Source organism: Aquarana catesbeiana, linkage group LG08 (assembly GCF_042186555.1).
Source record: "Aquarana catesbeiana isolate 2022-GZ linkage group LG08, ASM4218655v1, whole genome shotgun sequence".
Taxonomy (NCBI): domain Eukaryota; kingdom Metazoa; phylum Chordata; class Amphibia; order Anura; family Ranidae; genus Aquarana; species Aquarana catesbeiana.
The window spans coordinates 255832943-255849303 of NC_133331.1; the positions used below are offsets into that span (position 1 = coordinate 255832943).

At 47.6% G+C, this 16361-nt stretch overlaps 1 protein-coding gene across 1 annotated transcript in view; it reads right to left on the reverse strand.

The window, feature by feature from the left end:
• The window catches only part of LOC141105354 (uncharacterized), an 86796-nt gene that overhangs the window by 38396 nt on the left and 32039 nt on the right, over positions 1-16361 (reverse strand). Inside the window, exon 4 of the mRNA XM_073595217.1 lies at positions 11863-11979. Within this exon, the coding sequence (XP_073451318.1) occupies positions 11863-11979 (117 nt within the window). The remainder of the gene's footprint in view (positions 1-11862; positions 11980-16361) is intronic.

Sequence of the window (16361 nt, forward strand, 5' to 3'; positions counted from 1 at the left end):
CCTGTACGTATCTGGTTCCCGGCCCCTGGTAGTGTAAACAGAAGGCACAGGAGCGCAGAGTGGTAAGAGAGCCTGGCGGGTGACTTGCGGAGGTAAGGCCCAGGATCCTAAAGCGTATGGTCTGGAAGTCCTAGAAAGTAAGGGACTAAGCAGCTGGTGCAGAGCAGGAGCAGAAAGGGCAGGTCCGGTCTCAGGCAGAGTTGGCAGCAGACGGTCAGTAAGGTACAGAGGAACAGGCAGGCTCAGAGTCCAGGTCACAGGCAGGGTTGGCAGCAGGCAGGCAACGTGGTACAGAGGAGCAGGAAGAGACGTAGTCAAGGAAAGCCGTGGTCAGGTGCAGGCGGATAACAAGAGAAGTCCAGGACAAGCCGGGGTCACTAGGAGATCAGACAGGCAAACAGGAAGTGGACAGGAAACAGGAACTCAGGCACTGGGAGCTGCAGATCGGACAGCACTGAGCAGAAGGTTCCAGCACATTAAATAGGGCGGTTGGCGCCAAGCGCCGTGCGTGCGCCCAGACGCGAACTGGCGCACACCGGAGCGCCCAATAGCCGATCTTCTTGGAGAGCTTCTCTGACAAGGGGCATGTACGTCCAAGGATGAGACCTAAGAGCGTTCCTCCGGACCGTACCCCTTCCAATGCACCAGGTACTGTATGCGCCCATGGAACCTACGGGAGTCAACAATGGACTGTACTTCATACTCCTGATGGTTCTCAACCTGTACAGGGTGAGGACGTGGCACCGAGGTGGTAAAGCGGTTGCAGACCAAAGGTTTTAATAAGGAGACTTGAAATACATTTGAAATACACATATTAGAAGGATGGTCTAATGCGTAAGCCACTGGGTTAATCCTGCAAAGAATACGGAAAGGCCCAATAGGTGCGGACTTCAGTGAGGGAACACAAAGTCAGAGGTTGGGAGATGACAGCCAGACCCAATCTGTAGGAAGGCGCAGGCTGGCGTCTGCGGTCAGCATGGAGTCTGTACGTATCATTAGCATGTTGCAAAGCCTCCTGGACTTGTGCCCAAGTGTAACGAAGACCACAGAGATGCTCCTATAACGCAGGAATACTCTGCGGAACAAATGAGTCAGGCAACATGGAAGGTTGGAAACCATAGTTCTCCATAAACGGGGACAATCAGGAAGCAGAATTCAAGGCATTATTGTGAGCAAACTCTGCCCACGGTAATAGATCTAGCCAGTTGATATGATGGTCAGAAATCTAGCAATGTAGGAATTGCTCCAAGGACATTGGCTCGTTCTGTGGCCCCATTAGACTGCAGGTGATACGCAGAGAAAAAAGCAAGCTGAATTCCCAAATGTGCACAAAAGGCTCGCCAGAACCGGGACAAACTGACTAATCCCGTCCGAGACAATCACCTTGGGTAGCCCATGTAAGCGAAAGATCTCCCAAGCAAAAATGGAAGCCAGTTCCTTAGAAGTGGGCAACTTCTTAAGTGGAATACAATGAGGCATTTTTGAGAAGGATAACTGTGTTGCCCTGGGAGTTGGGTAACTCCACAATGAATTCCATAGACAGATGGGTCCAGGGCCTCTCTCCATTGGGTATGGGTTGTAGGAGGCCCACTGGAAGATGTAGTGGAGTCTTACTCTGAGCACACATGGAACAGGCAGCTATGAAGGTGGTTACATCAGCACGTACACTAGGCCATCAGAATTGTTGGGAAATGGCCCAAAAGAGTTGATTCTTCCCAGGGTGGCCAGCAGCCTTGGGAGAATGGTAAATCTGGAACACGGCAGTACGGAGACTCTCTGGAACAAAGCAGCGGCCACAAGGTTTCTCAGGAGTAGCATAGACCTGAGCATCAAGAATTTTGTCACCCAAAGGAGAGGTGAGACTGGTGCGAACCGTAGCCAGAATACAATCAAAAGGAATCACAGGAACCAGAACCCACTCCATCTTGGAAGTGGAGTAAAATTGTCGTGACAAAGCGTCAGACCTTACATTCCTAATACCGGGTAAGAATGAGACAATGTAATTGAAACTTGACAAGAAAAGAGCCCATCGCGCCCTTCTGGGAGAGAGGCGTTTAGCCTCAGACAAGAATGTGAGATTCTTATGGTCAGTAAGAATGAGAACCGGCACAGTGGTACCTTCGAGGAGATGTCTCCATTCTTTCAGGGCTAAAATGATCGCCAACAGCTCTCTTTCACCAATCTCATAATTGTGCTCCCCAGGTGACAATTTCTTGGAAAAGTAGACACAAGGATGCATAGCACTCTCAGAGGTAGGATGTTGAGAGAGAAGGGCACCAACTCCAGTCTCAGAAGCATCAACTTCAAGGATAAAAGGTAACGTAGGATCAGGATGTGCCAACGCAGGAGCAGAAACAAAGGCAGTCTTGAGGCTCCCAAAGGCCTTAACGGAACTCTGGAGTCCAACTATGTGAGTTACCATGAAATCAGACCGAAACAGAAGTACAGTTGAATCACACTTGTTTAATAATAAAAGTAAAAAGAACAAACAAAGTCAAAACATAGCCAGAGCTCAGTAACCGGAACGGATAGTCAGTCAAGCCAGAAGTCAGGGATCAAAGTAGTGGAACAGCAAGCAGGATCTGGAACCAGAAGGGATGTCAGCAAAGCCAGTCTTTAAACAGGAACGCAGGAGATGTTTCTTGTGATGTTGACCAAGGCGAAGGCAAAGACCCTCTGGACTGGACAGCTTAAGTAGGCGGGACTGGCGAGCAGGATATGAACAACAACTGAGTAACTGTGGAGAGAGATGGGAGCTGGCAATTAGCCGACAGCTGAGTGGCCAGCTCAGAGAAGGAAGGACTGAGCCCAGCCCTGACAAGCAGGCCATTTTGAGTACCTCGTAATGCCTTTTGGCCTTTGTAAGGCCCCGGCAGTTTTCCAGGAATTTATTAACGATGTCCTCCGAGATTTGTTGCAGTTATGTGTGGTGGTTTATCTCGATGATATCCTCATATTTTCCAAATCCCTGGAGAGCCACCACACAGATGTCTGTCGTGTGCTTCAGAAACTAAGACAGAACAATCTCTATTGTAAACTTGAGAAGTGCGAGTTCCATCGTGAACAGGTTAAATTCCTGGGCTATGTCATTTCCACTGCTGGTTTTTCGATGGACCCAGAGAAACTTTTGGCAGTCCTACAGTGGCCCCGACCCGTGGGTTTACGCCCTCTGAAGCGTTTCCTGGGCTTTGCCAACTATTATCGGAGGTTTATTCGTAACTTCTCGTCTCTGGTCAAGCCTCTGACTGATATGACCAGAAAGGACGGTAACCCACAGAGTTGGTCTCCGGAGTCCATTAGGGCCTTTGAGAGTCTCAAGGCTGCCTTTGTTTCTGCTCCTGTGCTGGCAAATCCTGATCCTACGTTACCTCTTATCCTTGAGGTTGATGCTTCTGAGACTGGTGTTGGCGCCCTTCTGTCTCAACGTCCTACCTCTGAGAGCGCTATGCATCCTTGTGGGTACTTTTCCAAGAAATTGCCACCTGGGGAGTGCAATTATGAAATTGGTGACAGAGAGCTGTTGGCGATCATTTTAGCCCTGAAAGAATGCTCGAAGATACCACTGTACCGGTTCTCATTCTTACTGACCATAAGAATCTTACATTGTTGTCTGAGGCTAAACGCCTCTCTCCCAGAAGGGCACGATGAGCTCTTATGGGGCGTACACACGGTCGGACTTTTCAGCTACAAAAGTCCGACAGCCTGTCCGACAGACTTTCGACGGACTTTCGACGGACTTGCAGCGGACTTTCTAACGAACAGACTTGCCTACACACGATCACACAAAAGTCCGTTGAATTCTTACGTGATGACGTACACCGGACTAAAATAAGGAAGTTGATAGCCAGTAGCCAATAGCTGCCCTAGCGTGGGTTTTTGTCCGTCAGACTAGCATACAGACGAGCGGATTTTTCGACCGGACTCGAGTCCGTCGGAAAGATTTGAAGCATGTTTCAAATCTAAAGTCCGTCGGATTTGAGGCTGAAAAAGTCAGTTGAAAGTCCGGAGAAGCCCACACACGATCGGATTACCAGCCAGCTTTAGTCCGTCAGCGTCCGTTGGACTTTTGTAGACGAAAAGTCCGACCGTGTGTACGCGGCATCAGAGTTGGTTCCGGTTCCTGTAATTCCTCCTGATCGTATTCTGGCTACGGTTTGCACCAGTCTCACTTCTTTGGGTGACAAAATTTTGGGTTCCAAAATTCTTGCTGCTCAGGTCCATGCTCCACCTGAGAAACCTTGTGACCGCTGCTTTGTTCCAGAGAGTCTCCGTACTGCCGTGCTCCAGACTTACCATTCTCCCAAGGCTGCTGCCCACCCTGGGAGGAATCAACTCGTTTGGGCCATTTCCCAACAATTCTGGTGGCCTAGTCTACATGCTGATGTAACTGCTTTCGTAGCTGCCTGTTCCGTGTGTGCTCAGAGTAAGACTCCACGACAGCTTCCAGTGGGCCTCCTACAACCCATACCCAATGGAGAGAGGCCCCGGACCCACCTGTCTATGGATTTCATTGTGGAGTTACCCAACTCCCAGGGCAACACAGTTATCCCTATGGTGGTTGACCGGTTCTCCAAGATGAGTCATTGTATTCCACTTAAGAAGTTGCCCACTTCTAAGGAACTGGCTTCCATTTTTGTTCGGGAGATCTTTCGCTTACATGGGCTACCCAAGGTGATTGTCTCAGACAGGGGTAGTCAGTTTGTGTCCCGGTTGTGGCTAGCCTTTTGTGCACAGTTGGGAATTCAGCTTGCTTTCTCCTCTGCGTATCACTGCAGTCTAATGGGGCCACAGAACGAGCCAATCAGTCCTTGGAGCAATTCCTACATTGCTATATTTCTGACCATCAAAACATCTGGTCAAACCTCTTACCTTGGGCAGAGTTTGCTCACAACAGTGCCTTGAATTCTGCTTCCCGATTGTCCCCGTTTATGGCGATTTATGGTTTCCAACCTTCCATGTTTCCTGACTCGTTTGTTCTGCAGAGTATTCCTGCGTTAGAGGAGCATCTCCGTGGTCTTCGTTACACTTGGGCACAAGTCCAGGAGGCTTTGCGTCATGATAATGATAAGTACAGACTCCATGCTGACCGCGGACGCCTGCCTGCGCCTTCCTACCAGGTTGGGGACAGGGTCTGGCTGTCATGTCACAACCTCCGACTTCGTGTTTCCTCATTGAAGTTCGCACCTTGGTTTATTTGGGCCTTTCCGTATTCTTCGCAGGATTAACCCAGTGGCTTATACATGAGACCTTCCTTCTAATATGCATATTTTGAATGTATTTCATGTCTCCTTATTAAAACCTTTGGTCTGCAACCACTTTACCACCTCGGTGCCACATCCTCACCCTGTACAGGTTGAGAACCATGATGAGTATGAAGTACAGTCCATTGTTGACCACCGTAGGTTCCGTGGGCACATACAGTACCTGGTGCATTGGAAGGGGTACGGACCGGAGGAACGCTCTTGGGTCTCATCCTCGGACATACATGCCCCTGTCCTCCTCCGTGATTTCCATAGACGTTTTCCCCTCAAGCCTGGTGGTCCTCCGAGGGGGAGGGGTCATTGAGGAGGGGGTACTGTCAGGGCTGGGCTCAGCCCATCTTTCTCTAAACTGGCCGCTCAGCTGTCGGCTAATTGCCAGCTCCCATCTCTCTCCACAGTTACTCAGCTGTTGTTCATATCCTGCTCGTCAGTCCTGCCTACTTAAACTGTACAGTCCAGAGGGTCTCTGCCTTCGCCTTGGTCAACATCACAAGAAACATCTCCTGCATTCCTGTTGCTGACATCCCTTCTGGCTCCAGATCCTGCTTGCTGTTCCACTACTTTGATCCCTGACTTCTGGCTTGGCTGACTATCCAGCCAGTTACTGAACTCTGGCTATGTTTTGACTACGTTTGTTCTTTTTACTTTTATTATTAAACAAGTGTTATTTAACTGTACTTCTGTCTCGGTCTGATTTCATGGTTTCTGACACTGTTCTGGTATTAAGCGCAGTTTTCCACTCGTCGCCCTCCTTAATCCTCACGAGATGATTTGAGAGGGGCATACAATGCTTTGTGAAAACCGTTGCTCCCTTGAGGAGGTCAAATAACTCTGTAGTCAATGGAATCGGATAAGCTTTCCTAATCGTGAAATGATTGAGACCCCTATAATCAATACAAGGTCTCAGTTCACCACTATTCTTCTTCACAAAGAAGAAACCAGCACCAGCAGGAGATGAGGATTTGCGGGTGAAACCTCAAGAAATTGCATCTGCAACATACTCCTCCATGAATTTATCCTCCAAGACTGACAAAGGGTAAACCCGGCCACGAGGGGTATGGCAGTGAGGTAGAAAGAAATCCTAGATAGCCGCACTCTGGGATAAGGACATCTTTATTTCAATAAGATCCAACAATAGTCAATTGCAGAGACGTACAGGGTGGTACGAAACCAGACCGAAACCAGGGGCTTATCCTTTTGGATAACTGGGGATGAAACAACGTCACCTAAAGTCTGTCCGTGACAGGACTTCAAGGTTCGGGCGTTCCCAGGACGGGTAGGACAAGACTTCAAAAAGTGACCTGCCTGGCCACAATAAAGGTACAGTCTCTCCCTCCTCCTAAAGGTTCTCTCATCAGCAGAGAGACGTGTGAAACCCAATTACATAGGTTCATCTTCACTGACCGACTCGGTACCAGAAGGCATGGGAGGTGAGGGAGGCCCGTGTGGGACTGCAAAGCTCGGAGACAAACGTACAGGAGGCTTCCTCAAGTGCTCCTTAAAAGAGAGTCTTTCTCTAAAGTCTGGAGTCAATGAGGATTGCAAACGAGATCAACTTCTCCAGCTCAGTGGGTATATCTCGGGCTTCTATCTCATCCTTGATGGTATCCGAGAGACCATGAGAAAAAGCAGCCACAAGGGCCTCATTGTTCCACGCAACCTCTGCTGCCAGAGTACGGAATTCAATGTCGTAGTCGGCAACAGTTTTCGTACTCTGTTCGATGGACATGAGGCACTTGGCAGCAGAAGCGGAGCGTGCGGGAACGTCAAATACCCTTTTAAAGGAAGCCACAAACTTAGGGTAACTCAAGACAACAGGTCTTTGCGTCTCCCATAGAGGGTTTGCCAAGGCTCTCTCAGAAAGCAAAGATATCACGAAACCTACTTTGCTTTTGTCCGTGGGAAACTTCTGGGGCAGGATCTCAAAGTATATCTCAACCTGGTTGAGAAACCCTCTGCATTGGACTGGATCGCCCCCAAATCGCTGGGGAAGCGGAGCGGAACCAGACATACCTCTTATAGAGGTAATACTGGAGGCGGGTGTCTGCACAGAGACTGGAGCAGCAGCAGGGACGGCCTGCAACATAGGTTGTTCCGGGGAGGCCACAGTGGGAGGTTCCAGGTGAGTCGTGTGACTCAGGAGCGTTTGTAACGCCATGATCCATGCGGTGATCCAGTTCATCTAATCTGGAAAAAATATTACCAACAAGTGGTTTGACTGCATATTCTGAATTCATGGCCTTCGCCTACTGTCAAAAACCCTGAATCAGACCGAGACAGAAGTACAGTTAAATCACACTTGTTTAAAAATAAAAGTAAAATAGAACAAACGTAGTCAAAACATAGCCAAAGTTTGGTAACCGGAATGAATAGTCAGCCAAGCCAGAAGGTCAGGGATCAATGTAGTAGAACAGCAATCAGGATCTGGAGCCAGAAGACATGTCAGCCAAGTAAGTCTTTAAACAGGATCGCAGTCTCTGTGATGTTGACCATCCTCTGGGCTGGATGGCTTAAGTAGGCAGGACTGACGAGCAGGATATCATCAACAGCTGAGTAACTGTGGAGAGATAAGAGCTGGCAATTAGCCGACAGCTGAGCGACCAGCTCTGAGAAGGAAGGGCTGAGCTCAGGCCTGACAATCGCACACCACTATTCCTGGCTCAAGCTGGAGTGGCATGAACCACCTCTGGGCCTACCCCTGCAGAGCTGAAAGAATCTCTGCTCTGATGTGGCTTATGTCCCCTAGATAGGCGAGCTAAAGCACTTCATGGCATCTTTTAGCCTGACTCATTGGATAGCCCCTTGAATATTTAGGGGGTACTGGTGGTTCATAGGACAATTTAGCAGAGGAGGGCATGGAGGAGGAGGAGGAGGGGGTGGAGCTGACAAATATCACATTATCACCACCAGCTGTATGGAAACGTGGCGGTAAAACCAGCTCCAGCACTGAGCCCTGTTCTGCATCCTTCCTAGTTGGAAGCATAGTTACCCAGTGTGCTGTGAACTAAATATATCATATGCTTGCTGGATCAAGTGTCAGCAATAACCTGGACCTTGCTGCTGACTGCCTTGCCTAACGATGCCACAACATTGCCTTCCATGTGATGGTACAGAGCTGGAATGGCCTTACCTGAAAAGAAATAGCGACTGGGAACCTGCCATTGTACCGCACATTCTGCAAAATTCACGGAAGGGGGCAGAATCCACTAGACGGAAAGGCAGGAGTTGTAAAGCCAGCAACTTGCACAAGCTGGAATTTAGATGCTGGGCATGTGGGTGGCAGTGACTGTATTTTTTTTATTTTTTTTCGTTCCAGCAGCTGGGGCAGAGAAATTTGCCTGCTATACTCTACAGCTGGTGGTGTGTTGCTGGCAGACATGCTGCAAGGACCTGTGACACCCTTCACTATCCCTGTCAGTGGAGGCTGCTGAGAGGTCATGAGATATAGCGGGGGGTAGACCTGAAAGGTGAGGAGAAGAAGAATTGCGTCCCTTTTATGTGGCTTTCAGGTGCTCTTGCCAATGGACTGAGTGGTGGTACCCAAATGGCTGGTGTTTTTTCCATGCTTGATCTGTTTGCAAATTGCAACAGTGCGATCAGCTGCACATGTGCTAATAAAGGCCCAGACAGCTAAGCTGGGAGAAGTTGGCCGGGGGATAACAGCTTCACAATCTGATGCAATTGGGTGTCTACTCTCTACTTTTCCATGATGGCTGCCTCTGAAGTACATCCTGCCTCGTTGGGGTTATGCCTCACCCTCACTTTCCTTCTCTGCTCTATCCTGCACCCAAGTCGCGTCAGTGACCTCATCATCATCCCTGCATCATCCTCATCATCTGTCAGGGCACCATCCATAACAGATGTGGCCGAAGAGCTGGCATCCCTGCCAGTACCTTACATGGCAACAAGAATTTGCACTGGCGCATAATAAATCCACAGGTGCGCGCACGGAATGCACACTGGCAAACAGGTGCACGCACGGATGTGCATCAGAACATGCAGGCGCACAGTTAGGCAGACCATCAGCTTAGTTTGGCACCAAACGGCCTTTATAAGGAAGCCAGTCAGTAACTGTAGTTGCTGGTTGATCTTCAGCTCCTCCAGTGCAATGTTCCTATGATTTCCTGTTATCCACTTGGCATGTCCTGAACATGTCTCCTGCCTGCCTCTTGACCTGACCCCGGCTTGACTAACGGACCTTCCCTTCCTGCTCTCCAGTGTTTGACCCCCGGCTATTCATTTGACCATGTTTGCTCTGAATCCCACCTGCCACCTGACTTTGGCTTTGAACCTGCTACATCTCACGGGTGCCACCTGTTTGCAGACACCACTCCAGTGCATCAGCTGTACTCCTGGGCTCCTCTGACAAGCATCCAAATCAGAATTTCTCTGCAAGCATCCTAGCACACGACCTGTGCTACTTTGGCCTGGTTCTTCCTGTTCCACCTTCAGGGGAGTCTTGAACTTAGCTGCAAGAAAAAGCCCTCTCTCCATTGGCCTCCAGCACCAGGTACGTGATATCATCACTGGAGCCAACTTGGCAATACGCTGCAGCTGGGGAAACATGACTGCCAATTTGTTGTTTATCAGGCTCATGTTTCTACCTTCCTTAACCTCAAGTCAGAACCAGCATTAGAATCAAGTAATGCCAAGGAGCAAGTGGCTGACGCTGTGTTCAAATAACTCCTCCATGCATGATGCTGGGGTTATGGCAGGAGTAGTTGTGCACAAGGAGGCAGAATAAGCCGCTCTACCAGCTGGGGTGGACTGCACACTAGTCTCTGCTTGGGTGATTGAGGATGAGGAGGATGAGGATGGTTTTGTAAGCCAGTCCACCACCTCCTCTGCATGCTGTTGCTGGATTGCATGGGCAACATTACTAAACAGAGAAAATGGTGCCCAGCCTGAGGACGGACCACTGCCGCCTTTGCCTGTGGACACATACACTGCTGGCCCCCTCACAGTGTCATGAGAACATCTGCTTCTCCTTGTTGGCCTCCCAGAGATGATGGGGGTGCTTATTACCGAAATGTAACAGAGACGAGAAAATGTGTAATTAGATGTACTTTAATCAATAGAAAGTTGCAAATGGCTCCTCTGGGAAGGAACCTTTTATAGTGTGGGGTGGGTCTATGAGCAATTAGCCATGACTGGCCTAAGTCATCATGACTTTGTCCAATCTTGGCTCTGACAGTGTTTTGTGCCCTGATTGGGCAAAGCCTTTTTTGCTTCAGCCAATCAGGGCTTAGAATGCAATGTGCAGTGCGCAGTGCATTGTGGGGCAGAATAAACGTCGAACGCCCTGCCAATTCGGGTGTTCGCCGAACATACACTATGGTATGTATCCTTGGCCTGCTCGGGGAAAGCGGGGAGTGCAATAATAAGAAAATCGCTATAGGAAGGTGCCTTTACCAAGCTAGGAAACTAATAGCACAATCCTGGCTATCCAGTATGCCATAACCACAGAAGACTGGCTCAGGACAGTGGATAAACTAGTATGGACAGAAAAAACAGTATATATTAGGAGATGTAGTTATGATAAATTCACAAAAATTTGGAGTTCCTGGTTACAGTGGTCAGGTATAGTCCCCTGATTTGGACTTAACCTGAAATGTGCCTAAGGAATCGGATTGACCGTCAGTATAGCACAGAGACAAAGGAGAACCAGCGAATTAAGGTTAAGGAGTGGATGTGATGTTAGTACATGAGGACGTTCATGCAACCTTTTTATATTGTGCAGGGATAGGGGAGGGTGGGTGGGAACGGGATGGGGGGGAGGGGGAAGAGATATAGGAGGTTTAGAATGTAAAATATTTTTATATTACTTGATTGGACTGATAATCTCCATAAGCTGTTGTGAAAAGTATAATGTTTTCTATTTTTGCTTGTTGTTTTTTTTTATTTTGTAATAAGAAAAATCCAATAAAGAATATTTAAATTAAAAAAAAGAACATACACTATGGCATACACTATGGATGATTATATTGCTGCCGCTGATACCAACAACGCCTGTTTAACTGCCACTTAGTGGTAAGGGTTAAACTCTACAAGTCACTAAAGTCAAAGGTCATTAAATAACATCCACTTAATTTACCATGCCCACAAGCACTCAAGGAGGGAGTAAGTGTTCTCACCTATTTTCTGACAAAAAAGTCCTGATGCTGAATTAGTGTTGTCACCTTAGGATAGGAAGTGTGTTGCTGGTAGGGTCAAAAGGTAAAAAATAAAGGAAATAAAAAAAATGGAAAATATAGATTTCATTTTTGTTCTTGGGTTTAAATAGATTTTAAGGTGTTAAACCATCAGTTAATAAATAACATGAAATCAAATAGTTTTAAAAAAACCTAATTTAAAATTCTTTGCCTGGCAGTCATCCAATTCGGTCATCTTAAAACAAACTGGGTGACAGATTGATTGGGCAAGTTGTAAAACGCAATCAGCATTGATATCGTTCTTCACCAAGATTTGTGGCACTGGCAACATTATTGCACAGCAGGGTCCTTTTGTATCCCGATTCAGTTTCTTTAAGTAGCTAGTTTCTAGAAGATTTCCCCTATCCTGATATGTTTTTTAAAGTTTAGCCAAAGCGCACTTTACTCACATTCCCAAACACACCAGAGAAATGTGTATATATTTGAAAATCATCTAGAGCGCATAATGCGATCCCAGCAATGGAAACAGAGCAGCTGATGGTTTGCAAGATGAAACATGTCTTGACCTATGCAGAGAAAACATACTGTAAGATATTTAGGCTACCTACTATCAATCATTCAACAAAAAATACGTAACTTTAAAGTAATCAACCTAAAAATGAATGACTTCTCGTATTGTTGGCTTGGTACAGTTCCCAAAGTAAGAAAAGACTTTGGACATAATTATTAAACATCTAGCTTGGCTTGGTGGCATCATCTGATCTAATTGAATGTATTTTTTGATTATTTTGAAGAGGGCAAGGGAGAAAAAAAATGTTGTTTGGTTTAAAACCAAACCATTTATACACCGGCTTAGAGATGAGCCATACACCGTGTGCAGTAGTGCAATATACAGAGTTTCTCTGTGAAATGTTCCGTCCCATGTCTCTACACACCTTCCTAGGTGTATGTTGCAGTTAGGAAGGACACTGCTGAGCCCATGCCCTCTCCACTAGTCCAGCGTAACTCTGCCACCTCACTCCCAGTGATAGAATGGGGTCCCGCCTTTCTTCTGTTGCGGAACTCATGTGTGCACTTATCTCCTTCACACTCCCATACCATGCGGCAAGGTTTGCGGGGTCTCTTTACTGCGGGTTTGGTCACGGTTACTTTTGGGGAACCTGCCTCTAGGGAGGAAGCCAGAACACTGACCCCCTAACTACCGGAGGACCTGTTGCCTACACCAGGTACCACACTATTGACCAGCTGCTATACATTCTCACCAGTTCAATGTTACCCTTGGCAACTACTTACCTGCTCTGACTCTCCTGCCAAAATAACCCTTCATAGTGGCTTTCCTCCTGTACCCTGTGAGTGCTTTATAGGCCCTGTTCTTTTGATACGCCATGTTCCACCAGCCACCCCTTAAGAGTATGAGGAGGCAGACCAGGCAGTTTGACAGTTCAAGAACTTTTACTGAATGCCTCTGCAACATTTGCAGGTCACAATGCATGCTCAGTTCCCCCCACTAACTAAGCTATGGCTGCCCTGGCATACCTGTACAGGTGTAAGTTCAAAACTGGCAGAGTATATTAGTGGAGAATCCCTTTAAGGTGGAAGAAGGAAGTTGCTCCGGGCTACATCTTCCCCTGTGATCTGGACCTTCTTGTTTCCCACGTGGTCCCGCTGGTGGCTCAATGAGCCAGGCCTCCACCTCTTTATATATAAGCCAGAGTGGAGGACAGAATCCAAAAAGCCTAGGAAACCCACGGGCTTAAAGCCTAACCCTTCTTTGAGCAGCTAACTCTCGCTTACTAGCAGCACACTTAGTAAGCACCTGCCTACAGGCAGGCTGCCCAGGGAGGTCGGAAGGGGTTAAGGTTTCTAACTCCCAGGTGTTTATGGTCCTGTCTCTGTGGCCCATTAATACAAAGGGAGGTAACCTTTGGAAAGCGGCTCTGTCATATGGGAACTGGTAGGAAGCCCTGCTGCAAGATGTAGCTCCTCTAGGAACTTGTGGCTATCCTTTTGAGGTTAACAGTTGGAGTACTAAAGTCAGAACATGGACTCTGATTAGAGGAATATTCCTTACTTAAGAGGTATGACATCAGCCTGAAATAGCCTGAATCAGCCTAGTTAGAATGAACTGAAACTGTGTCTGCAATGAACTGAGAGACTGCAATTTGTTAACCCTGTATTCACAAGAACCTTTAGTAAAAGTTCCTAAGTTATAAAGTGCCTGGTCTGAAGTCCTTTAAAGGGACGCATTAAGGTACATGCAATCAAAAATATTTCAACACATGTGAACCTAAAAAATTATATAACTCAGATAAGTAGCTCAAAATATATTCAAAATTGCAAGTTGAAAACACTTAGACCCCTTTCATACTGGGGCGGTTTGCAGGCGGTATTGCGCTAAAAATACTGCCTGCAAACCGCCCCTAAACAGCCTCCGCTGTTTGTTCAGTGTGAAAGCCCGAGGGCTTTCACACTGAAGCGGTGCGCTGGCAGGACGGTGAAAAAAGTCCTGCAAACCGCTTCTTTGGAGCGTTGAAGGAGCGGTGTATTCACCGCTCCTTCACCGCTCCTGCCCATTGAAATCAATGGGACAGCGCGTCTATACCGCGGCAATACCGCGGCTATAGCCGCGCTGTACAAGTGATTTTAACCCTTTTTCGGCCGCCAGCGGGGGTTAAAACCGCACCGCTAGCGGCCCAATACAGCTGCAAGAACAACGGTACAGCAGCGCTAAAAATAGCGCTGTTGTACCGCCGACGCCCCCACCGCCCCAGTGTGAAAGGGGCCTTAGTGATCTTATATACATGTCTTATATATATATGTCAGCGCCAGCTGATGTAGATTTGTTACAAGCACTTTTTACTGTTTTATCTTGTAAGTGTATTCAATTGGGGGTTTAATAAATAGTTCAATGGGAAAGCACTAGGTATTTGCCTCTTTGTTTCCTATGGTCTGGTTGTTGAACGTGAACACAAGGGTGAGAGATAATAGAGACTCAAGAGAAAAGAAAGCAGTTCTCCCCAGGAGCAGAGTGATATTTGATGATGGGCCTGATTATTTCTTTTATGAGGTGAGCAGGTTTTTCACCTGCTGTTTAGAGCACATGCAACATAAGAGGAAGGATTTATCACTGAATACTGTTGGTGGAAGACGAGATTTAGATGGACACTTCCAGTATCTCACAAAAGTGAGTACACCCCTTACATTTTTGTAAATATTTTATTATATCTTTTCATGTGAAAACACTGATTGTACTGTGACATACTGAAGCTGAGCATGGTCCCCTCCCTTCGGAGAGTGGGCCACAGGAAAGTATTCCAACATGATAAGGACCCCGAACGCACCTCCAAGATGACCACTGCCTTGCTAAAGATGTTGAGGGTAAAGGTCTCCAGAAGTAAACCCTATTGAGCATCTGTGGGGCATCCTCAAATTACAGGTGTTGGAGCGCAAGCTCTCTAACATCCACCAGCTCCATGATGTTGTCATGCAGAAATGGAAGCAGGGCCACCATCAGAAATTTGGGGGCCCCTTACACAGTTTTAGGCCTGGGCCCCCCCCCTTCCTTGGACCTGACCATCAACATTCCCAAGGACCCGCCCACTGGCAGTCCCACTGAGTCCCATCCCATGTCCTCCTCCTCTTTCAGTCTCATCTCCCTGATCCCATGTCCTTATTCTCCTCCAGTCCCATCTCCTCGATCCTATCTCCTCCATCCCACATCCTCCTCCTCTTCCTCCATTCCCCTCTGCTCAATCCCATATCCTCCTCCTCCTCCATCCCATGTCCTCCTCCTCCAGTCCCATCTCCTTCTCCTCCTCCAGCCCCATGTCCTTATTCTCCTCCAGTCCCATCTCCTCCTCCAGTCCCTCCTCCTCCAGTCCCATCTCCTCCATCCCACATCCTCCTCCTCCTCCAGACCCATCTCCTCCATCCCATGTCCTCCTCCAGTCCCATCTCCTTCTCCTCCTCCAGTCCCATGTTCCTATTCTCCTCCAGTCCCATCTCCTCCTCCTTCAGTCCCATCTCCTCCTCCTTCAGTCCCATCTCCTCCATCCCATCTCCTCCTCCAGTCCCATCTCCTCCATCCCATGTCCTCCTCCTCTATCTCATGTCCTCCTCCAGTACCATCTCCTCCATACAGGGACTCCAGTTCTGGTGGCAACTGTCTCCAAGGGCATTTCTCTCTCACTACCTGTTCTGTCTATGGGACCCCACAATGGGGCACACATGGTAAAAAAGAATGTGGTTTTAATTCTTTCATAATTTAGCCAAAATGGAAAAAAACGTGCTTTCTTGCTTTCTTATATATATATATATATATATATATATATATATATATATATATATATATATATATATATATATATATATATATATATATACTTTTTATACATAACTAGAACATCTAATAGGGTTATATAATTGCATGCGATTTCCCCTTACTTCCTGTCTCAGTGTCTCCAGAACTGGAAGTGGGGGAATCTCACTGTAGGGAAATTGCAAGCTATTTCTGTGTCCCATGGGGTTGCAGGAAAAAAAGTGCTTGATTCCCCCATCAACACAGACAGTGTTGATGGGGGAATCCCTGCTGCGGAGCAACTGTATTCTCCCGGTGGGGGGGCGGGAAAACCGCCCCCCACCAGGAGAATACAGTGATTATTGCTAGTGGCTACAAGAGCTGCTAGCGATAATTGTATGTAAAATCTGATAGGTGGGTTGTACTCAAGTTGATCGATCGATTAACTTGGGTACATTCAGCCTGCCCATACATACAGTGCTAAACAGACCGAGATTCAAACTGTCTATGGCTGGCCTTATCTGCACTCTAGCTGCAATCTTCACAGGGGCCGATCCAGTTTTTTTCAGCAGGGGAACTGTCCGTGGATCCCTTGCTGAGCTGAGCTGGCAACTGACAGGTCTCTGTACACTCATGCTGTCCGTTTACACC